The sequence below is a fragment of the Anarhichas minor genome, unplaced genomic scaffold, assembly GCF_050575085.1.
Source record: "Anarhichas minor isolate MPS153535 unplaced genomic scaffold, ASM5057508v1 ptg000321l, whole genome shotgun sequence".
In the NCBI taxonomy this organism is placed as follows: Eukaryota; Metazoa; Chordata; class Actinopteri; order Perciformes; family Anarhichadidae; genus Anarhichas; species Anarhichas minor.
This window is the reverse complement of record NW_027466767.1, coordinates 1-24971: the sequence shown is the minus strand read 5'-3', so window position 1 is coordinate 24971 and position 24971 is coordinate 1. Positions and strand designations below refer to the sequence as shown.

General features: G+C 36.0%; 2 protein-coding genes across 2 annotated transcripts; both read left to right on the top strand.

Moving 5' to 3' along the window:
- Nucleotides 1-2825: 2825 nt before the first annotated feature.
- On the top strand, nt 2826-13686 carry LOC142944656 (nuclear GTPase SLIP-GC-like). The gene is made up of 20 exons (XM_076085712.1): nt 2826-2903; nt 3198-3288; nt 3888-4104; nt 4201-4428; nt 4925-5131; nt 5244-5428; nt 5675-5768; nt 5856-5943; nt 6085-6206; nt 6510-6683; nt 6778-6932; nt 7134-7257; nt 7531-7639; nt 7761-7894; nt 8123-8204; nt 8347-8425; nt 8510-10227; nt 11508-11589; nt 11712-11790; nt 11875-13686. Coding segments are annotated over exons 2-17 (2058 nt in total). The 5' UTR covers nt 2826-2903; nt 3198-3229; the 3' UTR covers nt 8511-10227; nt 11508-11589; nt 11712-11790; nt 11875-13686.
- Nucleotides 13687-16214: 2528 nt separating this feature from the next.
- On the top strand, nt 16215-23609 carry LOC142944655 (nuclear GTPase SLIP-GC-like; the record flags this gene model as incomplete). Its single annotated transcript, XM_076085711.1, has 20 exons — nt 16215-16286; nt 17284-17365; nt 17590-17702; nt 17885-17932; nt 18075-18108; nt 18284-18376; nt 18572-18674; nt 19278-19494; nt 19591-19818; nt 20315-20521; nt 20634-20827; nt 21074-21167; nt 21255-21342; nt 21484-21605; nt 21909-22082; nt 22177-22331; nt 22533-22656; nt 22936-23044; nt 23166-23299; nt 23528-23609. Coding segments are annotated over exons 2-20 (2386 nt in total), but the record flags the coding sequence as incomplete, so codon positions are not given.
- Nucleotides 23610-24971: the final 1362 nt, after the last annotated feature.

The window sequence follows — 24971 nt, the reverse complement described above, 5'->3', positions numbered from 1 at the left end:
TTTTGTAATAAGCGCTGACTTTTACTTGTAACCATTTCTAACCTGGGTGCTGTGGCTCAGAGTTAAAGCTGGTTGTCTTTCAATCAAAAGATCAGCGGTTGGATCGGATCCTCCAGTCCATGTCCTAAATAACCCTAAATAAATCAATGTGATGAATGGGTGTGAATGATAATGGATCAAATGACACCTGTACAAATACAAGTCTATTTACCATTTATGAACCATGTCTAACCTGTTTATGACTTTGTCATAGTACTTTTCAGGTAGTTCGCATATAAAACATACTTCATACACCAGCACACTTAACTGACAACTGCAGTTAGTTGCTTTTCAGAGTAAGATTTTACATTAAAATATTTGATAAACTCATAAAATGTAATGTTCAAGATTAAAACAGTGGTTTCCAGCCTGTTACAACCTGTTCCAGCCTGTTCCAACGGTTGTGTCCCCTTTACACAACCGTTCCTCCCTTTAATGTTTCAGTTGTCAGTATTTAGTTCAGTATGTTCAAACATGTCATTTACAGTTTGAGGCTCAAAAAGCTAAATTATACATCATTTTACCCACATTATTTGAGAAAAGTACAAACAAATTTGTGTAGCAGAACACGGTCTTGTGTCGACAATTTTCATAAGAACGAATAAAAGAAATACATAAGTAGGGAGATTCATCATGGGAGGAGTTTCACAACCAGGAATCAAAAACACTTTAGGTTTCTTTTTCCTGTGTGGTGTCGGACAACTATTGAGAACAAAGGACTGCTCCACCTTGGAGGACCGGCATCGATCTACATCTATTGCCTACACGCTACAAGTAACTGCTGGAATTAATATTATGATGTTAAGGAAATCAAACACCGCGGGTGATTCTTATTTACATTTTGTCTTTTAATCTCTTATTGACCGTTTGAAAGCCGGAAGATCTCCTCCGTGAATAACAAACAAAAGGCTGTAAAGTTACACGCTAGAATTTAAATAATGAAGTGCCCTTATCCCGACTTGATGAAAAGTTGGTACTCTTGGGGACAAACAACATATTGCCAGATATCTAACGCTACATGGGAGATTGCGTAAACGTAACGTATGCTGATAGCGACGCACCCTGCATTAGAGTATTTAAACAGGCCTGGTGCTGCAGTGGTTTATTCAGGAACAGGTACTGAATGTATTTCAATGCAGAACAATAGCCCGTATGCCTGTTATTCAATTATATCATTAGATTCTCATAACTCCTGCAGGAAGCAGGATTTTATTGTTGTAGTTAATTAATTGGTGTAGGACGGCAATTTATTATCATTTTCATCATGGATTAATCTGCTGAACATTTTCTCTTTTAATCGTTTGTTTGTTTGGTTTGTAAACAAATTGAGAAAATAGTGAGAAATGCTGTCACAATTACCCAGATGCCAAAAGTGACACCTTCACAATGGTCCAACAAGCATTATTTTTATTTAATATTTTTTAAATTAGGACTGTTGCCAAAGCTAAACATATTAAATATAAAATAAGATAAAGAGAACCTGGAGCCATAAAATGTTTTAACATGAAAATTGACTTTATCAAAATAGTTGCAAATTATTTTTCTGGCAATTGACTAGTTGATGAATTGATTAATCATTTCAGTTGTTGTATGAACTGATGTATGTCTATATGAGGTGTACCGTTCATTGTGACGTGACTCGTTTTTTCAGTCTTTGCTTTTTCCTTGAGTCTGATAATAGAAGTTTCATAACTTCTTTTCCTTCAGTGAAATGTAACTCTCCAAAGTTGCAGTGGTTGATTTAAAACATGATTATTTGTTTACCTTCCAGTTGCCGTTCGTGGTCATGGATGATTTTGTTCGTAATAAATTAACTGAATGGGGTCTCAGCCAGTTGATACCAATATTTGAAGGTAAAGTATTACCATGACTCTTTTATGGGCACAGATTTTATACAGTGTTTATATGACCTAACAATACTGAAACGTATAAGCATCTACAGAACTAAAAGAACTATGAAAAATGCTGCAATGTTGTTCTTCAGTACAATGCTGACATATTCTTGACAGACATAGTTTTAGGAAAATGGGGGAGCTCAGTTCTGACTAATCCTGGAAATTCTTCTTGTTAATTGCAGAACATGGCTTTAACACAGAAAGTCTTTACCTTCTGAATGATCAACAAATTGACAAGTTGATCCCAAAAATGGGACCAATGTTAATTTTCAAGAACAGACTCAAGTTGTTGAAGGTAACGTTCTGTACTGTGAACACAATTTACACAAATACTGTATTTACAATTTACAAGAGCACAGACTTCTGTTTTCATGACACATAATTGATAATAATAACTCATTAACAATAATAGCATGTGCTAGAATTTTAGCATTTATTTACTATTATGGATTTGCAACTATTGTCTTTCATGTCTAAAAGGAACAAAACACAGCAAATCCAGAAACAGTTGATTCATCTGCTCAAGTAAGTTGAATAAAGTTTAAGCACTCAGGTATCATAAGGCATTTATTATAATTATATAGATCATGTTTTCATTGTCTATTCAAACTTTTACATGTTACACTTAGTATTGATTTAAGACACAAATGTTCATGTTCACCCTCAGGTTTGTCCGTCCACCAGTGACACAAGTGATAAAGGTGAGACACACTTTATCTTATTGGTTACATGTAGTGTTCATTGAAGTTTTTTGAGGAGGTAATATCTTACTTTGACTAAGAAACGATATCGAGACCATGTTTTAATATTGTGAGAGGCAGATGCAACAAACCTTTCTTTCTGCTTTTTTTTTTCCAACTAAAAATATCCAAAAAGTAAAGAGAAAGTCAGATCTTCAGGATGAGTCCAGCCAACGTCAATCACCAACTAGAAAACAACGACTTGTCATCAAACCAGGATCAGACTCAGGTATTTATAATACTTTACAAACAATGGCAACCTACAACTTACTATAGGGTTAACTTTTTTATGTAATAACATTTTTACTTAGCTTACTTACATAGCAAATGTGTGTTTCTATAGCTTGGCCACAAAAAATACTCTCATTTGCTGCCATATGCAATCTTGTCATCTTATCAATCTTATCCTACATGGACCTGGCAGAGAAAGTCCCTCTCACGCTCTCCTCATTGTGCATTACCGCTTACTTGATACACTGGTTCATGGTTCCTGCTGAACAGTTCTTTACTTTCACTCTGACAGAAGAAATCATACTGTCTGATGTGAAAAACATCATGAGATGTGTCAGTCTGAAAATACCTCCCCAAGACAACAAGCTCAACAACTTCCTGAAGTAAGTATAAAGTTTATTAAAGTTTCCATATTAATATGTTATACGGGCCTGGTTCCACTGCTGACCAGAGGCCAGTTTCACTAAGAGATTTAAGACTGATAGTGTTGAGCCAGACATCATGGGTTTGTCCGGCCGTACGTACGTACGTATGTCCATTTCTCACCAACGTCTCGAAGGAATTTGTTTTGGACTCAAGGATGAACTGATTACAATTTGGTGGTCACAGGTCAAGGTCACTGTGACCTCACAAAACACATTTTTGATCATAACTGAAGAATTCAGTTAATTATGACAATTCCACACAAATGTCTAATAGGATAAAATGATGAAGTGATGACAATTTGGAAAGACATGGATGCAAACTGCAACTTGACTGTTTGTCTGAGGGATTCAGTCGTGAGGCGTTAATTCTAGTTCTGTTTGAAAAAAAAGTCTTAATTTACCCAAAATGTACAGTAAATGACTTCTACTGAAGATAGTACAATATGCTGAAGAGGGCTGTTCATAGACGGATCTCTTTCTGACTTTGACACATTCTATCAGTGTTTTTATGTTTTGAAACAAATTAATTAACCCGCACATAAACTCTTATACAACAGGAAAAAAATCAGTGATTTGAAGACGGACAAGAGGGAGGTGGTTGGTGTCTTTGGCAGAACCGGGGCTGGAAAGAGCTCTTTGATAAATGCCGTCATTGGAGAGAAGGATCTCCTGCCCTCTGGAGACATCAGAGCATGTACCTCAGTCATGATTAAAGTGGAGGCTAACATGCAGAACTCAAAGTATGAGGCAAACATTGAGTTCATTACAAAAGAGGTAAAATGAGCTGAATATGTTTGTTTACGTGAAACTATGCCAAATGTATGCCATATGATTTAACGAAGTTAAAGGTATTTTTTAAATTCTATTTAGGAGTGGAAAGATGAGTTGTGGTTCTCTAAAAATTTCCTTGGGGATAATGCGGATCAGGAAAGTGATCAGGAAAGTGACGATGATTGTCGGGACATAGATGACAAGCTGTCAGCGCTGTATGGAGAAGACTGGAAAATCAAATCTGTTGATGACCTCATGAATGACAGATATTTCAAAGAGATCCCAGAATTTCTCCTTTCCAAGAGGAAGATTTTGACAGTAAAAACAGTGAGTAAGAGTAAAAATCTTGTATCACTTCATAAGAAGCCTTCTTGTCTGTCTGACAGAGGGAAATGTTATTGAGGTTTATGTACAAATGTAAAAGTAAAATCAGTATGTGAAATTTAAAAACAGAGCCTTGATGCACCTGTCCTCGAAAACTACAAACCCATAGAAAATGTCCCCTTTATAGAAAAATCATGAAGAAGTTTGTCTACCGGTAGATAAATATATTTATATAACTGTTTTAACAACATCCAATCAGGATTTTTCCTCCATCTTTGTGCCCAAACATTTTACATTAGCATTAAATGACATCTTGTATTATTAAATCTCAACACTGCTTTTGTTGTTTCAATGATGGGGTAATTTAATTGCTCTTATTTTATATATTTTCTTGTTTTAATTCTTTTGTACAATTTGTAAAGCAGTTTGAAGTTGGGGTCTGTGCATATGAATGAAATATTCTTACGTTGCATTAATCTCATTTTATTATTTATTGCAGGCTAAAGAGCTATCTGCAAAATTAGTCAGATACACAAGAAGCGACCCAAAAGATGGAGAAGGTGAAGAAGTAAAGAGTTGGTATTGGCCACTAGTGAAGTGTGTGACTATCAAGGTGCCAAATAATGATCTTCTGAAGCACGTCACACTTGTGGATCTTCCTGGAAATGGGGATCGTAACAAGAGCAGGGACAAGATGTGGAAAACGGTAATTCATCACATGCAGTGCTGTTTAGTGTATTACTGTGTTAAACTGTGACATCATGATATTACAAAGTACTGATGACCATCATAATTAACTTGCTGTCATGTCCCTTCAGGTCGTTGGAAGTTGTTCCACTGTGTGGATCGTGACTGAAATGAATCGAGTTGCATCAGAGCGAGAAGCCTGGGAGATCCTGGAAAGTGCCTCTAGCTTCATGGGAAATGGTGGCCAGTGTCAGCACATTCACTTTATCTGCACCAAGTCTGACCTCACGGAAGATTCAGACGATTCAAAAGAGCAGTAAGTGATTTAAGATGCCAACAGTACATATACATATATGTTAAAAGAAAACTTCCTATTAGATCACGGACCTGTAAATTAAAGTGATGCACGTTTCAGTATAAATGGTGGATTCGATAGTTACAGCTGCAGGTTTAAAAGAGATCATTTAGACTTTTATTCTCGATGCAAAAAAAGTTGGAATTTGAGGTTTCAGTTCTCCAAAAACTGTTTGAGGTGCAAAATAATGCAAATATTTTCATTTAGTTCAGCAGCTGGTGTTCGTGCTTTGATATTGAAAAAAAACGATCGAGCCAAGAAAGAAGTGAGAGGAGAATTCAGCAAACTAAAGGAGGTTAAGGTGAGTTTTATAGACTGACAGAAAGTATAACATAAAGATTGTCTACGACTCTAAGCATTCCTTAAAACCAAAACGTTTTCTTTTCAGAAACATTTCAGTGATGGAAGTCTAAAAGTGTTCACAGTGAGCTCCAAAGAGTTTCTAAAACAGAAACGTCTAGATCCAGACGACACTGGTAGGTGAAGTCTTCATATATGAGCACATTTAGATTTACTTTACTTTAACAAAACAAACAAGAATGACTATTTGGATTATGGCAATAAAATGTAAGTATGTTTTGTAACTATGTAAGATGCAAACTACATTTTTTTTACAGAAATACCCAAACTTCAGAAATTTCTGCAGGATCTCAATGACTGTCACTCAGAGACGTTAAACTATGTGTCTGGAGCTCGTGGGATTCTCTCTCTGATTCAAGGGGCCAGCCGTAGAGGAGGGGTAAGATCAAGAAATAAAATCTCTTTCTTTGTCTTTAATCATTAATATTGACAGAAAATAATGTGAAAACATAAAGTCAAAGACAGACTACTTACATGTAATGTCATCCATACATATATTTTATCAATAAAGTTTCCTGATTTCGTGTTGCTTCAGAGAGGCTGCATAACGACAGTAATTAAAGGGTGGTCTCACTCAAAATCAACAACAGTTTGTATAAATGTGAATAACTCAAGAAAACTCAGTCAAGTAACAGAATGGTTTCACTGCTTTGAATACTGAATGTGTTGTTGTTGATTTCAGGCTGACACAAAGACAGCTGTGTACAAAGTCCTTCAACAAAAGATGAGGAATGAACTTGATAAAGTCAGGAAACCAATGGAAGAGACTAATCAGGCTTTTGAAAAGTGCCTCAGTGAGGGGGTTGAAAAATCTAAAAGTTCATGTGAAAAAGCCTTGAAGTCTGTGATACATCCTGTACGTATTTGAATTATTACAACATCATTACAACGGATTTTGCACTTTATATGAATGTCTTAAAAATGTTTCTGTTTTTTCTGTTTTGTTTCAGAATAAGTCAGGTAGGGGTTTCCACAAGACACTGAAGTGTATAGTACAACATGATGGCATACACAAGACAACAAAGGGGAAACAAATAAACCTCAATATGAAGTTATCTTCATGCCTGACTGAGAGCATTGATGAGGAATTCAAGAAGACCTTCCCGTAAGAAATGACTTAATAAAGACATAAAACCCTGAGCAGGCTAATTGTACAAACTATGGAGAATGTCTAGAAATAACAAATTGTACATTATACAGTTATACAAGTTATGAGATATAATGCATACATACAAATTACATTATTGAAATACAAACTTGTCAATGATGCATTTATGAAACATTTCAACTTGTTAACATGTTTCAGAAATGAAGGAAAATGTGGACCTTTCAGCGGAGTCCTCAATTCATTTTCACTTGACACGAAGATGATGAAAGAGAAGACAGAGTACAAAGATGTCGAACTGCAATTGATATTTCTCATTACAGAGGTAAAAGAGGAGAATAGTACCGTTAATCTTTATTAAGCTATTAGTCCAGGTCAGAAAGGCTTCAGCAGACATGAAGACTAAACATTAGAGAATAAATGAAATATAGATGTTTTTAGCTGTTAACATATATACACTGAATATGAAGAAGTCTATCAATACAGTCAATGTCAGTTACAACTGGAGACGCCCTTTGAAAAATGATGAGCCTTATTTGTATATTACCTTGATTTTATCTAAAATATGTGGATCTACGATTCATATTCTCTCTCTTAGGAAGAACAGATTAAGACAAAACTCAACAAAATCATCTGTGACCGTAAGAAAACAATCTACAGCAGTCTGACGACAACAATTGAGACAAACATGCAGAAATGCTATGACGGTACGATAAAGATCATCACATATAAAACCTGACACTGTAAAGATGCACATTATTCATCATAATTGTGCAGAATGTAATTATAATAACATTTAATTGACGAATGTTTTCTGTTTTATTGTAGAAGCAAAACAAATTGAGGGAACGGACATGCTGAATAAAATGAGAAAAACTATGGAGAAGCACGTACTTGATCCAAAAAACGTCATGTTTCAGAAAGCTAAAGCTGTTATGTTGAAACAGCTGAGGGACTTGATGGTTTGTAACATTTTATAATAAGTCGTACGATGAGGATATAGTAAAACATGTTGTGCTGCTTATCTTTATCTACAATTCTAGGTCATCATATATATAATCAAGTGGAATATGCCTCTTTTTGAATGCAGCTTTTACTACTAACACACTGCAGGCCCTTTCACAAACATTCAGCTATTGTTATAAGACACATTTTGTCTGTGAGTGATAAAGATTTTTATGCTAATTTAGAATGACATCCTGAAAAATCTGGAAGAATCAATGCAGGAATCAATCGAGCTGTCGCTCAAGACAGATGGTGTCTCAATCCCAGGTAAAGACAACGTTACAAAATAATAACATGATGATCACTAAAATTACTCAAAATATTTGATTGAAATGAATAGGTCAACAAATTTCCAATATTGTGATTAATAGTGAACTTGATGTTAACATTATGTTGTTGTTGTTTTAAGACGTTGAATTGGAACTTGTGATGGTGAAGAAACACTACAAAGAACTGAAGGGAAGCCCAGATCAAGAACCACTAATTTGGTAAAACTGTAGTTAAAATATCTACATAATGCCTCCAGATTGAGCTGTTCTGGATAATGCTAACAATGCTTTTTATTACACTAGAGCTGTTCCGCCCAGCCCGGCAGCTGCACAGCTGACAACCAACTGAAGAGCCCTGCATGCACGCTGGTTAGAGACGTGAGGCCTCTGGATTTGGTCTCAACCATTTTTGTCAACTCATCTTATCCAGGTTCTCTTTGAGTGTTGTTTTGATATGTACTTTGAATTAGCTTGTTGTGAAAGACATAGAAATTCTATATTTTCTATCTTTTGTAGGACATTTTTGCTTTTAAATGATTAATGATCAGATGCAGACAGAAAATGTGTGTGGGGTACAGGTCTTAGAGACCGGTCCACTATGATGTCCCAGATACATTTTGTTTTAATGATTTAACATTTTTTTCTTGATTTCTATACGTTTTTAGTCCAATTTTAATTGACATTCCAATGATTTTATGGGTGTTTAACATAAATCCTGAACCTTGATCACAGTACGTACTGTATGTTTAATTTTCAAAGAATGATCTGACCTTCTTTCTATTGTTGAAGTGTCCACCAAGAATGTCCGAGACACACTACACCCTAGAAACCCATCTCTCTATTCTGCAATTAAAATAATTGATACACCAAATGATTAACACCTCTCTGCCTGAGGAGCGAGAGGCGAGACCCCAAAAAGCGTTAAGGCAGCATCCTGTGGTTTGAGCATCTGGCTGACACTTACACAATTTAGTCTTCTAGGCGTGTTGTAGATTCACACCTAAACTGGCATGTATGAAACATGACCCCTGTGACCTCGAGCCAGACAGGAGGTCCCATCTTAATGTGTTGTTTGTATTTCAGACAAGTTGTTTATCCTCTATTGTCTTTCCATTGTCTATGATGAGTTACGATCTATTGTTTATTATCAAGCTAAGAGTTGTATTTTCAGATATCAATATACTCGTTACATGTAATCCCATATTGTTTAGGGATGGTTCAATGATTTTGATTTAATGTGTGACTTTCTATCATTTACCAAAATATAATCATACGTGCTTGTAGTGTTGACTGTTTGTTAAAACTAATGAAATAAGTGAACTTTTAGTGAACTCACTCTGACAGGATGATTGACAGTCACCAGGAGAGAAAGGCTGTAAACTCAGGAAACTAATCAGTTAGTTAGAGAGACATCCTGTTCAATGGGGCCTGTGTACTGGAACATCCTGTTTCAGGCCGTAAAGTTAGAGAAGCATAAGAAGTGCTTTATCTGTGTAACAGACACACCGATATATACATTTTATCCTTAAAGCGTAGAACATGAGAATATACAATAAGTAGTTCTTAACGTCTCAGAAGAAGAGGACATAGGTGCAGGCAGTCAGCTGCATGGATCACAAGTTCCCACTACACACCTTCCACAAAGGGGGGGTTGTTTACCCTAAAAAGTAGGTCTGTCAGAAGTGATAAGACTATTAGGACTGTTTCGTCCAATGATTTGAGAATGATCTGTTGTCTACCATATATGGACCTGGAGGTTGCAGGAAGCGCCAAGGAGAAGCGTATATATAGGAGACAGCAAAGGATCGAGGCTTTTTGGCCTTTTTTGGATGACTTCTGGTGGGTTCATACTCTTAACATTTGACATTTTGTATTAACTTTTACATCGATTTTTTGGTATTCATTTTTGTTAATCTTTTTTTCCTTTCTGTAAAAAACAAATAAAACTGGTTTGTATTTTGTGCATTCCAACCAAAGTCCAGTGTTGCTCATCTCTGGTGGGGTCCTCTAGTCTCCTAAAGGTAAGAGTGCTCTTCCCCTGGGATAGGCTGTCCTGATAATGATTGCTCTTCATGTACAAACAGGTTTAGTAAAGGTGTGTTGTTATTAATTAACGATTGATGGTAGTGGAATGTATTATGCTTGTTCATGCATTGTTCATGCAAGTGCCACTTAATGATGCAAGAACATGGAACATGCGGACACACAGATGGGCCTTAAATAGGGACGGGCATCATTTTGCACAATTATAGTTCCTTTCTTATTACTGTGCAAGAAAAATAATAACTTAATGCAATAATAATTGAACAAAATAGAAAGAAAAGAGGGATCATAGAGGCCATTACATCAGGTCACCACTAAAACCTTTAACTACCGACCACACTGCATCATGAGAGTTTCTCCCCTGCGATGCTCGTTGGGTCAATCCAGTTTCACTGTAAACATTTTATTTTAATTTTATAATCAGAGACCAGAAAATTCAAAATAATTTCAGAATTTATTCTGGTAATAAAAAACATTAAAAAGTACCTTTTCTTTTTTTTAAAGAGAGAGTACAGCAATGTCATCAAACAACATCAAGACACTGAATACTTTTGACGTAGAAATGATGTCTGTGTGGTATCACAGTGAACTAGTGGGTGTACCAATTCCTTAACAACAATATATTCTTATATTTAGTCTGACCCTCAGTGTTGACATGGCAGTCGACAATGAGGGAAAACTTACAGAGAATTTGACTCAATCGTCTCAGTAATTTAGTTTCACTCAGTGTTGCTGTGCATCTCCTGTTGTGTGAAGCTACATTAATGTAACAGTGCGCCACTGTGTAAAAAGAAATATCACCAATGTTGAAACACACTGAAATGCCTCAGAGTAATGTAAACTCAGCACCATTTAATACAGAAACAAAGAAGAAGAAGTTTTCTGTTTTATTGCAGTTTCAAAACAAATTAAAGGAGACGGCATGCTGAGTAATATGAGGGACACTATTGTGAAGCACGTACTTGGGTTAAAAAACGTCATGTTTCAGGAAGCTAAAGCTGATATGTTGAAACAGCTGAGGGACTTGATGGTTTGTAACATTTTATAATAAGTCGTACGATGAGGATATAGTAAAACATGTTGTGCTGCTTATCTTTATCTACAATTCTAGGTCATCATATATATAATCAAGTGGAATATGCCTCTTGTTGAATGCTGCTATTGCTACTAACACACTGCAGGCCCTTTCACAAACATTCAGCTATTGTTATAAGACACATTTTGTGTGTGAGTGATCAAGATTTTTATGCTAATTTAGAAATACATCCTGGTCAATCTGGAAAAAACAGTGCAGAAATCAATCGAGCTGTCGCTCAAGACAGATGGTGACTCAATCCCAGGTAAAGGCAACGTTGCAAAATAATAACATGATAATCATTAAAAATATTGACTGAAATGAATATGTCAACAAATTTCCAATAGTGTGATTAATAGTGAACTTGATGTTAACATGTTTTTTTAGACGTTACATCGGAGCTTGTGATGGTGAAGAAACACTACAAAGAACTAAAGGGAAGCCCAGACGAAGAACCACTAATTTGGTAAAACTGTAGTTAAAATATCTACATAATGCCTCCAGATTGAGCTGTTCTGAATAATGCTAACGATGCTTTTTATTACACTAGAGCTGGTCCGCCCAGCCGGCAGCTGCACAGCTGACAACCAACTGAAGAGCCCTGCATGCACGCTGGTTAGAGACGTGAGGCCTCTGGATTTGGTCTCAACCATTTTTGTCAACTCATCTTATCCAGGTTCTCTTTGAGTGTTGTTTTGATATGTACTTTGAATTAGCTTGTTGTGAAAGACATGCATAAAGATTCTATGTGTTGTTGGGCATTTTTGCTTTTGAATGATTAATGATCAGATGCAGACAGAAAATGTGTGGGGGGTGAGAGCGGGATTTCATGCAGCAAAGGTCCCCAGTCTGATTCAAACCAGGTACATTGTGGTTTACACTGTACAGGTCTAATGCCGTGTTCACATTCGCGTCATTCGCGCCACCGGTCTCGCCGGGGACTATTTGTGTTCATTCGCGCGAACCGCGCTGGACGTGCCGAAGAGGGGGCGTGGCTTATTGCCCTGAAAGCCGTTCAACTGTCCGCCATTAACCATGGAAAAAATAACCTCTATTTCTGCTTAGTACGTGTTGTGGAAGTCACAGATATCCCGGGAAACTAAATGCCGTCTTGTCTGGGTTTATAATATTGTCCAGAGGAGCTCCGTGGATTTTATCGAGCTGTATTCACTGTGTCTAGCAAGCCACACGTCGCTGTTTACTACAGCTGTATGAACACAAAATAAACAGATTTGGCTGTGATTTAACGACAATAAACCGACAAAAAGGGACTCCGAAACAACTACGTAATGATGCCGATTTGTAGGCTACTTGTCTTCTCAATGGAGCTCGGATGGTGCTAGGCTAAGCTAACATTGTAGCAGCTCCATCAACACTCAACATAACGTCACACAGGCGTAAATACGGCAGCATTTATTCATTGTTTGTACCGGATGGTTTACACAAATATTTATACACATAGTTTGGTCCGGTCTCTATTGATATGTGGTATTGTAGAGCTCTGGGTGAACACAGACGGCTACAGTATTTATTTCCTGATTCAACAACGGCAGGAAGTCAGTGATGACAGGAGCATCTCAACGCTGATAGGCTATCGCGCTGGGGCGTAACGCGAATATTTCGCTGAAGTTGAAAAATTTCAACTCACACGCTTGGGGCGATTTGCCGTTTGACGCGAATTCGCATCAATCGCGTCGCGCCATTGCAAATTCGCGCCGCGGCAGTCTCATTGCATCTGTGCATAGACTTTGTATGTATGTATTTCATGATTTAACATTTTTTTCTTCATTCATCAATGTTCTTAATTGTTTTTAAATCTCCTTTTCTTTTGCCTTATGTTTTGATGTTTTTAATGGTTTTATGTGACGAACTTTGAATTGCCTTGTTGATGAAATGTGCTATACAAATAAACTTGCCTAGCCTATGTTGTAAAATTATCTAAAACTTAAAACTTCTCATCTTAGATCTGACCTAAAATTGAATTGCCTGAAACAAATCTACATCAGTTCCCAAGCATTTTTAGTAACACACACCACAAATACTATATATATTATAAATGTGTGATAAATCCTGAACCTTGATCACAGTACATACTGTATGTTGAATTTTCAAAGAATGATCTGACCTTTTTTCTTTCATGTTCAAGGACAAAACTTTATTACTGCAAAATAATGTTTTCTAAGTGTGTTAATTCATATATCAAAAATTGGATAGAACTAGATGATAGTAATAAACCATTCTATGTTTTCTCATTATTTACTTAAAAATATTTTTTTCTTAATCTACACTGATTCTAAATTAATTGAATGTATTTGACATGGTATACTGACCAATAAAGTTCACTTTTAAAGTGCCACATGTACTTTGGCTTCTTTGTTGTTTATGTTGTAAAATTATCTAAAAGCTTCTTTATGTTCTCACTAACATCAGCTTTTATTGTGAGATGAACAAATGATTTTCCAACTTTGTTCTTGTCAAATTCTTCTTACTTAAAACTTCTCGTCTTAGATTTGACCCTAAAATTAAATTGCCTGACACAAACCTACATTACATTACAGTCATTTAGCAGACGCTTTTATCCAAAGCGACTTAAAATTCAGATTCAGATCACATTTCTACACCGTAGGCACAACTACGGGAGCAATTTTGGGGTTAAGTGTCTTGCTCGAGGACACATCGACATGCGACTAGCAGAGCCGGGGATTGAACCGCCGACCCTCTGAAAGACGGCCCTGCTATCCACAGTCGCCCCACTGTTCCCAAGCATGCAGTTCCCAAGCATGTTTAGTAACACACACCAGAAATACTATATATATATTATAAATGTGTGATCAATTATAACATAGTAGTTAAGACCTGTTAGTAGGTGTGTTCACACAGGAGCCTAATGCTCTTGAAACAGAACGTGTCAACGTGTAAAGATGTGTAATTCTGCATGTTTGTGGCTAATTTACTCAGCAACTATGAGGATTATGTCTATAAACTGATATGACATTAACATTGTCATTGAAAAGTCATGTTGTTTTTGCACCTAATTTTAAACATGTAGAAAAAACTTATCTCCACAATCCAGATGCTGTAAATCTCCAAACCAGTTTGTCCTGATAATGATTGCTCTTCATGTACAAACAGGTTTAGTAAAGGTGTGTTGTTATTCATTTAGGATTCATGCTTGTTCATGCTTCAAACTGCCACTTATTGATGCAAGAACATGGAACATGCAGACACATGTAGGGACGGGCATCATTAATACTGCTTTTTGGTCCAGAGGTTTATCACAACTCTTATAACTTCCTTTCTAATTACTGTCCAAGAAAAATAAAAACTTCTCACAGAGACAATAACATCAGCATCATTATATCAGGCCACCAGTAAACCTTCTTTTCAACAAGTAGCTGACCTTGTATGCCTTCAGGTTAGTTTCTCTTCAGGATAAACTATTTGCATGACTTTGTTTTTGTGCTTTGGTGAGTAATCTGCTGTTGATCCCAGGGAGTTATAAATGATGTGTACACACGATAGGAAGAATATCAGCACACAAACAGATTCACTTTTTTAGCTATACTGTATATAATAATCATTAAGATGATTATTTACAATCAAGGACAAAACTTTCTTACTGCGAAATAATGTTTTTTAAGTGTGTTAATTCATATCAAAAATGTGATAGAACTAGATGATAGTAATAAACCAGCCTATCTGGTTTCTCATTATTTACTGAACAATTATGTTTTGACAAAATGAGTCCTGTTTTTAATACTGTGCTTAAGCAATCATAAAATAACTGTATAGCGCTTACATCCTGATTGATTAGTTGACAATCAAGCTATTAGGTGTTTGACCAGGTGACACATGTATTGGTCAATTGGTCCATGGCTGTGGCTTTTGATTGGCAGTGTTTTGAAAGACAAGTGACTTTATGTGAGAGTCCTGTGTCTCATGTAGTGAACTGTGTGTAGTGTGTTACAAAAAGTGTCACTTTGAATTGCAAATTAAATGTAAAGCAGAAAATGTGTTTAGAGTTTTGGAGACTTGACCTTAGGTTTTGCTCTCACAGTGTTAGTCTCAGTAATTGTGCTTTATGTGTCATGTTAGTGTGTTAGCATTGAAAACAACTGTAATCACAGAAGTTGATTATGTATTTGCAAATTTTGTAATAAGCGCTGACTTTAACTTGTAACCATTTCTAACCTGGGTGCTGTGGCTCAGAGTTAAAGCTGGTTGTCTTTCAATCAAAAGATCAGCGGTTGGATCGGATCCTCCAGTCCATGTCCTAAATAACCCTAAATAAATCAATGTGATGAATGGGTGTGAATGATAATGGATCAAATGACACCTGTACAAATACAAGTCTATTTACCATTTATGAACCATGTCTAACCTGTTTATGACTTTGTCATAGTACTTTTCAGGTAGTTCGCATATAAAACATACTTCATACACCAGCACACTTAACTGACAACTGCAGTTAGTTGCTTTTCAGAGTAAGATTTTACATTAAAATATTTGATAAACTCATAAAATGTAATGTTCAAGATTAAAACAGTGGTTTCCAGCCTGTTACAACCTGTTCCAGCCTGTTCCAACGGTTGTGTCCCCTTTACACAACCGTTCCTCCCTTTAATGTTTCAGTTGTCAGTATTTAGTTCAGTATGTTCAAACATGTCATTTACAGTTTGAGGCTCAAAAAGCTAAATTATACATCATTTTACCCACATTATTTGAGAAAAGTACAAACAAATTTGTGTAGCAGAACACGGTCTTGTGTCGACAATTTTCATAAGAACGAATAAAAGAAATACATAAGTAGGGAGATTCATCATGGGAGGAGTTTCACAACCAGGAATCAAAAACACTTTAGGTTTCTTTTTCCTGTGTGGTGTCGGACAACTATTGAGAACAAAGGACTGCTCCACCTTGGAGGACCGGCATCGATCTACATCTATTGCCTACACGCTACAAGTAACTGCTGGAATTAATATTATGATGTTAAGGAAATCAAACACCGCGGGTGATTCTTATTGAAATGTTCTCTTTTAATCTCTTATTGACCGTTTGAAAGCCGGAAGATCTCCTCCGTGAATAACAAACAAAAGGCTGTAAAGTTACACGCTAGAATTTAAATAATGAAGTGCCCTTATCCCGACTTGATGAAAAGTTGGTACTCTTGGGGACAAACAACATATTGCCAGATATCTAACGCTACATGGGAGATTGCGTAAACGTAACGTATGCTGATAGCGACGCACCCTGCATTCGAGTATTTAAACAGGCCTGGTGCTGCAGTGGTTTATTCAGGAACAGGTACTGAATGTATTTCAATGCAGAACAATAGCCCGTATGCCTGTTATTCAATTATATCATTAGATTCTCATAACTCCTGCAGGAAGCAGGATTTTATTGTTGTAGTTAATTAATTGGTGTAGGACGGCAATTTATTATCATTTTCATCATGGATTAATCTGCTGAACATTTTCTCTTTTAATCGTTTGTTTGTTTGGTTTGTAAACAAATTGAGAAAATAGTGAGAAATGCTGTCACAATTACCCAGATGCCAAAAGTGACACCTTCACAATGGTCCAACAAGCATTATTTTTATTTAATATTTTTTAAATTAGGACTGTTGCCAAAGCTAAACATATTAAATATAAAATAAGATAAAGAGAACCTGGAGCCATAAAATGTTTTAACATGAAAATTGACTTTATCAAAATAGTTGCAAATTATTTTTCTGGCAATTGACTAGTTGATGAATTGATTAATCATTTCAGTTGTTGTATGAACTGATGTATGTCTATATGAGCTGTACCGTTCATTGTGACGTGACTCGTTTTTTCAGTCTTTGCTTTTTCCTTGAGTCTGATAATAGAAGTTTCATAACTTCTTTTCCTTCAGTGAAATGTAACTCTCCAATGTTGCAGTGGTTGATTTAAAACATGATTATTTGTTTACCTTCCAGTTGCCGTTCGTGGTCATGGATGATTTTGTTTGTAATAAATTAACGGAATGGGATCTCAGCCAGTTGATACCAATATTTGAAGGTAAAGTATTACCATGACTCTTTTATGGGCACAGATTTTATAAAGTGTTTATATGACCTAACAATACTGAAACGTATAAGCATCTACAGAACTAAAAGAACTATGAAAAATGCTGCAATGTTGTTCTTCAGTACAATGCTGACATATTCTTGACAGACATCGTTTTAATAAAATGGGAGAGATCAGTTCTGACTAATGCTGGCAATTCTTCTTGTTAATTGCAGAACATGAAATTAACACAGAAAGTCTTTACCTTCTGAATGATCACGAAATCGACAACTTGATCCCAAAAATGGGACCAAGGTCAATTTTCAAGAACAGACTCAAGTTGTTAAAGGTAACGTTCTGTACTGTGAACACAATTTACACAAATACTGTATTTATAATTTATAGGAGCACAGACTTCTGTTTTCTTGACACATAATTGATAATAATAACTCATTAACAATAATAGCATGTGCTAGAATTTTAACATTTATTTACTATTGTGGATTTGCAACTATTGTCTTTCGTCACTAGGATGAACAAAACACAGCAAATCCAGAAACAGTTGAATCATCAGCTGAAGTAAGTTGAATAAAGTTTCAAGCACTCAGGCATCATAAGGCATTTATTATAATTATATAGATCATATTTTCAATGTCTGCTCAAACTTTTACTTGGCCACTTAGTATTGATTTAAGACACAAATGTTCATGTTCACCCTCAGGTTTGTCCGTCCACCAGTGACACAAGTGATAAAGGTGAGACACACTTTATCTTATTGGTTACATGTAGTGTTCATTGAAGTTTTGTAAGGTGGTAATATCTTACTTTGACTAAGAAACTATATCGAGAACATGTTTAAATATTGTGAGAGGTAGATGCAACAAACTTTTCTTTTTGCTTTTATTTTACCAAATAAAAATATCCAAAAAGTAAAGAGAGAGTCAGATCTTCAGGATGAGTCCAGCCAACGTCAATCACCAACTAGAAAACAACGACTTGTCATCAAACCAGGATCAGACTCAGGTATTTATAATACTTTACAAACAATGGCAACCTACAACTTACTATAGGGTTAACTTTTTTATGTAATAACATTTTTACTTAGCTTACTTACATAGCAAATGTGTGTTTCTATAGCTTGGCCACAAAAAATACTCTCATTTGCTGCCATATGCAATCTTGTCATCTTATCAATCTTATCCTACATGGACCTGGCAGAGAAAGTCCCTCTCACGTCTGTAGTGTCTAAGGTGAAAGACATCATGAGATGTGTCAGTCAGAAAATACCTCCCCAAGACAACAAGCTCAACAACTTCCTGAAGTAAGTATAAAGTTTATTAAAGTTTCCATATTAATATGTTATACGGGCCTGGTTCCACTGCTGACCAGAGGCCAGTTTCACTAAGAGATTTAAGACTGATAGTGTTGAGCCAGACATCATGGGTTTGTCCGTCCGTACGTACGTACGTACGTATGTCCATTTCTCACCAACGTCTCGAAGGAATTTGTTTTGGACTCAAGGATGAACTGATTACAATTTGGTGGTCACAGATCAAGGTCACTGTGACCTCACAAAACACATTTTTGATCATAACTGAAGAATTCAGTTAATTATGACAATTCCACACAAATGTCTAATAGGATAAAATGATGAAGTGATGACAATTTGGAAAGACATGGATGCAAACTGCAACTTGACTGTTTGTCTGAGGGATTCAGTCGTGAGGCGTTAATTCTAGTTCTGTTTGAAAAAAAAGTCTTAATTTACCCAAAATGTACAGTAAATGACTTCTACTGAAGATAGTACAATATGCTGAAGAGGGCTGTTCATAGACGGATCTCTTTCTGACTTTGACACATTCTATCAGTGTTTTTATGTTTTGAAACAAATTAATTAACCCGCACATAAACTCTTATACAACAGGAAAAAAATCAGTGATTTGGAGACAGACAAGAGGGAGGTGGTTGGTGTCTTTGGCAGAACCGGGGCTGGAAAGAGCTCTTTGATAAATGCCGTCATTGGAGAGAAGGATCTCCTGCCCTCTGGAGACGTCAGAGCATGTACCTCAGTCATGATTGAAGTGGAGGCTAACATGCAGAACTCAAAGTATGAGGCAAACATTGAGTTCATTACAAAAGAGGTAAAATGAGCTGAATATGTTTGTTTACGTGAAACTATGCCAAATGTATGCCATATGATTTAACGAAGTTAAAGGTATTTTTTAAATTCTATTTAGGAGTGGAAAGATGAGTTGTGGTTCTCTAAAAATTTCCTTGGGGATAATGCGGATCAGGAAAGTGATCAGGAAAGTGACGATGATTGTCGGGACATAGATGACAAGCTGTCAGCGCTGTATGGAGAAGACTGGAAAATCAAATCTGTTGATGACCTCATGAATGACAGATATTTCAAAGAGATCCCAGAATTTCTCCTTTCCAAGAGGAAGATTTTGACAGTAAAAACAGTGAGTAAGAGTAAAAGTCTTGTATCACTTCATAAGAAGCCTTCTTGTCTGTCTGACAGAGGGAAATGTTATTGAGGTTTATGTACAAATGTAAAAGTAAAATCAGTATGTGAAATTTAAAAACAGAGCCTTGATGCACCTGTCCTCGACAACTACAAACCCATAGAAAATGTCCCCTTTATAGAAAAATCATGAAGAAGTTTGTCTACCGGTAGATAAATATATTTATATAACTGTTTTAACAACATCCAATCAGGATTTTTCCTCCATCTTTGTGCCCAAACATTTTACATTAGCATTAAATGACATCTTGTATTATTAAATCTCAACACTGCTTTTGTTGTTTCAATGATGGGGTAATTTAATTGCTCTTATTTTATATATTTTCTTGTTTTAATTCTTTTGTACAATTTGTAAAGCAGTTTGAAGTTGGGGTCTGTGCATATGAATGAAATATTCTTACGTTGCATTAATCTCATTTTATTATTTATTGCAGGCTAAAGAGCTATCTGCAAAATTAGTCAGATACACAAGAAGCGACCCAAAAGATGGAGAAGGTAAAGACGTAAAGAGGTGGTATTGGCCACTAGTGAAGTGTGTGACTATCAAGGTGCCAAATAATGATCTTCTGAAGCACGTCACACTTGTGGATCTTCCTGGAAATGGGGATCGTAACAAGAGCAGGGACAAGATGTGGAAAACGGTAATTCATCACATGCAGTGCTGTTTAGTGTATTACTGTGTTAAACTGTGACATCATGATATTACAAAGTACTGATGACCATCATAATTAACTTGCTGTCATGTCCCTTCAGGTCGTTGGAAGTTGTTCCACTGTGTGGATCGTGACTGAAATGAATCGAGTTGCATCAGAGCGAGAAGCCTGGGAGATCCTGGAAAGTGCCTCTAGCTTCATGGGAAATGGTGGCCAGTGTCAGCACATTCACTTTATCTGCACCAAGTCTGACCTCATGGAAGATTCAGAAGATTCAGACGATTCAAAAGAGCAGTAAGTGATTTAAGATGCCAACAGTACATATACATATATGTTAAAAGAAAACTTCCTATTAGATCACGGACCTGTAAATTAAAGTGATGCACGTTTCAGTATAAATGGTGGATTCGATAGTTACAGCTGCAGGTTTAAAAGAGATCATTTAGACTTTTATTCTCGATGCAAAAAAAGTTGGAATTTGAGGTTTCAGTTCTCCAAAAACTGTTTGAGGTGCAAAATAATGCAAATATTTTCATTTAGTTCAGCAGCTGGTGTTCGTGCTTTGATATTGAAAAAAAACGATCGAGCCAAGAAAGAAGTGAGAGGAGAATTCAGCAAACTAAAGGAGGTTAAGGTGAGTTTTATAGACTGACAGAAAGTATAACATAAAGATTGTCTACGACTCTAAGCATTCCTTAAAACCAAAACGTTTTCTTTTCAGAAACATTTCAGTGATGGAAGTCTAAAAGTGTTCACAGTGAGCTCCAAAGAGTTTCTAAAACAGAAACGTCGAGATAAAGACGACACTGGTAGGTGAAGTCTTCATATATGAGCACATTTAGATTTACTTTACTTTAACAAAACAAACAAGAATGACTATTTGGATTATGGCAATAAAATGTTCGTCTGTTTTGTAACTATGTAAGATGCAAACTACATTTTTTTTACAGAAATACCCAAACTTCAGGAATTTCTGCAGGATCTCAATGACTGTCACTCAGAGACGTTAAACTGTGTGTCTGGAGCTCGTGGGATTCTCTCTCTGATTCAAGGGGCCAGCCGTAGAGGAGGGGTAAGATCAAGAAATAAAATCTCTTTCTTTGTCTTTAATCATTAATATTGACAGAAAATAATGTGAAAACATAAAGTCAAAGACAGACTACTTACATGTAATGTCATCCATACATATATTTTATCAATAAAGTTTCCTGATTTCGTGTTGCTTCAGAGAGCCTGCATAACGACAGTAATTAAAGGGTGGTCTCACTCAAAATCAACAACAGTTTGTATAAATGTGAATAACTCAAGAAAACTCAGTCAAGTAACAGAATGGTTTCATTGCTTTGAATACTGAATGTGTTGTTGTTGATTTCAGGCTGACACAAAGACAGCTGTGTACACAGTCCTTCAACAAAAGATGAGGGATGAACTTGATAAAGTCAGGAAACCAATGGAAGAGACTTATCAGGCTTTTGAAAAGTGCCTCAGTGAGGGGGTTGAAAAATCTAAAAGTTCATGTGAAAAAGCCTTGAAGTCTGTGATACATCCTGTACGTATTTGAATTATTACAACATCATTACAACGGATTTTGCACTTTATATGAATGTCTTAAAAATGTTTCTGTTTTTTCTGTTTTGTTTCAGAATAAGTCAGGTAGGGGTTTCCACAAGACACTGAAGTGTATAGTACAACATGATGGCATACACAAGACAACAAAGGGGAAACAAATAAACCTCAATATGAAGTTATCTTCATGCCTGACTGAGAGCATTGATGAGGAATTCAAGAAGACCTTCCCGTAAGAAATGACTTAATAAAGACATAAAACCCTGAGCAGGCTAATTGTACAAACTATGGAGAATGTCTAGAAATAACAAATTGTACATTATACAGTTATACAAGTTATGAGATATAATGCATACATACAAATTACATTATTGAAATACAAACTTGTCAATGATGCATTTATGAAACATTTCAACTTGTTAACATGTTTCAGAAATGAAGGAAAATGTGGACCTTTCAGCGGAGTCCTCAATTCATTTTCACTTGACACGAAGATGATGAAAGAGAAGACAGAGTACAAAGATGTCGAACTGCAATTGATATTTCTCATTACAGAGGTAAAAGAGGAGAATAGTACCGTTAATCTTTATTAAGCTATTAGTCCAGGTCAGAAAGGCTTCAGCAGACATGAAGAATGTCATTAGACATTAGAGAATAAATGAAATATAGATGTTTTTAGCTGTTAACATATATACACTGAATATGAAGAAGTCTATCAATACAGTCAATGTCAGTTACAACTGGAGACGCCCTTTGAAAAATGATGAGCCTTATTTGTATATTACCTTGATTTTATCTAAAATATGTGGATCTACGATTCATATTCTCTCTCTTAGGAAGAACAGATTAAGACAAAACTCAACAAAATCATCTGTGACCGTAAGAAAACAATCTACAGCAGTCTGACGACAACAATTGAGACAAACATGCAGAAATGCTATGACGGTACGATAAAGATCATCACATATAAAACCTGACACTGTAAAGATGCACATTATTCATCATAATTGTGCAGAATGTAATTATAATAACATTTAATTGACTAAAGTTTTCTGTTTTATTGTAGATGCAAAAAAGATTAAAGGAGACGGCAGCATGAATAATATGAGAGAAACTATGGTGAAGCACGTACATAGGTTAAAAAACGTCATGTTTCAGGAAGCTAAAGCTGTTATGTTGAAACAGCTGGATGACTTGATGGTTTGTAACATTTTATAATAAGTCGTACGATGAGGATATAGTAAAACATGTTGTGCTGCTTATCTTTATCTACAATTCTAGGTCATCATATATATAATCAAGTGGAATATGCCTCTTGTTGAATGCAGCTTTTACTACTAACACACTGCAGGCCCTTTCACACACATTCAGCTATTGTTATAAGACACATTTTGTCTGTGAGTGATAAAGATTTTTATGCTAATTTAGAAATACATCCTGGTCAATCTGGAAGAATCAATGCAGGAATCAATCGAGCTGTCGCTCAAGACAGATGGTGTCTCAATCCCAGGTAAAGACAACGTTACAAAATAATAACATGATGATCACTAAAATTACTCAAAATATTTGATTGAAATGAATAGGTCAACAAATTTCCAATATTGTGATTAATAGTGAACTTGATGTTAACATTATGTTGTTGTTGTTTTAAGACGTTGAATTGGAACTTGTGATGGTGAATAACCACTACAAAGAACTGAAGGGAAGCCCAGATCAAGAACCACTAATTTGGTAAAACTGTAGTTAAAATATCTACATAATGCCTCCAGATTGAGCTGTTCTGGATAATGCTAACAATGCTTTTTATTACACTAGAGCTGTTCCGCCCAGCCGGCAGCTGCACAGATGACAACCAACTGAAGAGCCCTGCATGCACGCTGGTTAGAGACGTGAGGCCTCTGGATTTGGTCTCAACCATTTTTGTCAACTCATCTTATCCAGGTTCTCTTTGAGTGTTGTTTTGATATGTACTTTGAATTAGCTTGTTGTGAAAGACATAGAAATTCTATATTTTCTATCTTTTGTAGGACATTTTTGCTTTTAAATGATTAATGATCAGATGCAGACAGAAAATGTGTGTGGGGTACAGGTCTTAGAGACCGGTCCACTATGATGTCCCAGATACATTTTGTTTTAATGATTTAACATTTTTTTCTTGATTTCTATACGTTTTTAGTCCAATTTTAATTGACATTCCAATGATTTTATGGGTGTTTAACATAAATCCTGAACCTTGATCACAGTACGTACTGTATGTTTAATTTTCAAAGAATGATCTGACCTTCTTTCTATTGTTGAAGTGTCCACCAAGAATGTCCGAGACACACTACACCCTAGAAACCCATCTCTCTATTCTGCAATTAAAATAATTGATACACCAAATGATTAACACCTCTCTGCCTGAGGAGCGAGAGGCGAGACCCCAAAAAGCGTTAAGGCAGCATCCTGTGGTTTGAGCATCTGGCTGACACTTACACAATTTAGTCTTCTAGGCGTGTTGTAGATTCACACCTAAACCGGCATGTATGAAACATGACCCCTGTAACCTCGAGCCAGACAGGAGGTCCTATCTTAATGTGTTGTTTGTATTTCATACAAGTTGTTTATCCTCTATTGTCTTTCCATTGTCTATGATGAGTTACGATCTATTGTTTATTATCAAGCTAAGAGTTGTATTTTCAGATATCAATATACTCGTTACATGTAATCCCATATTGTTTAGGGATGGTTCAATGATTTTGATTTAATGTGTGACTTTCTATCATTTACCAAAATATAATCATACGTGCTTGTAGTGTTGACTGTTTGTTAAAACTAATGAAATAAGTGAACTTTTAGTGAACTCACTCTGACAGGATGATTGACAGTCACC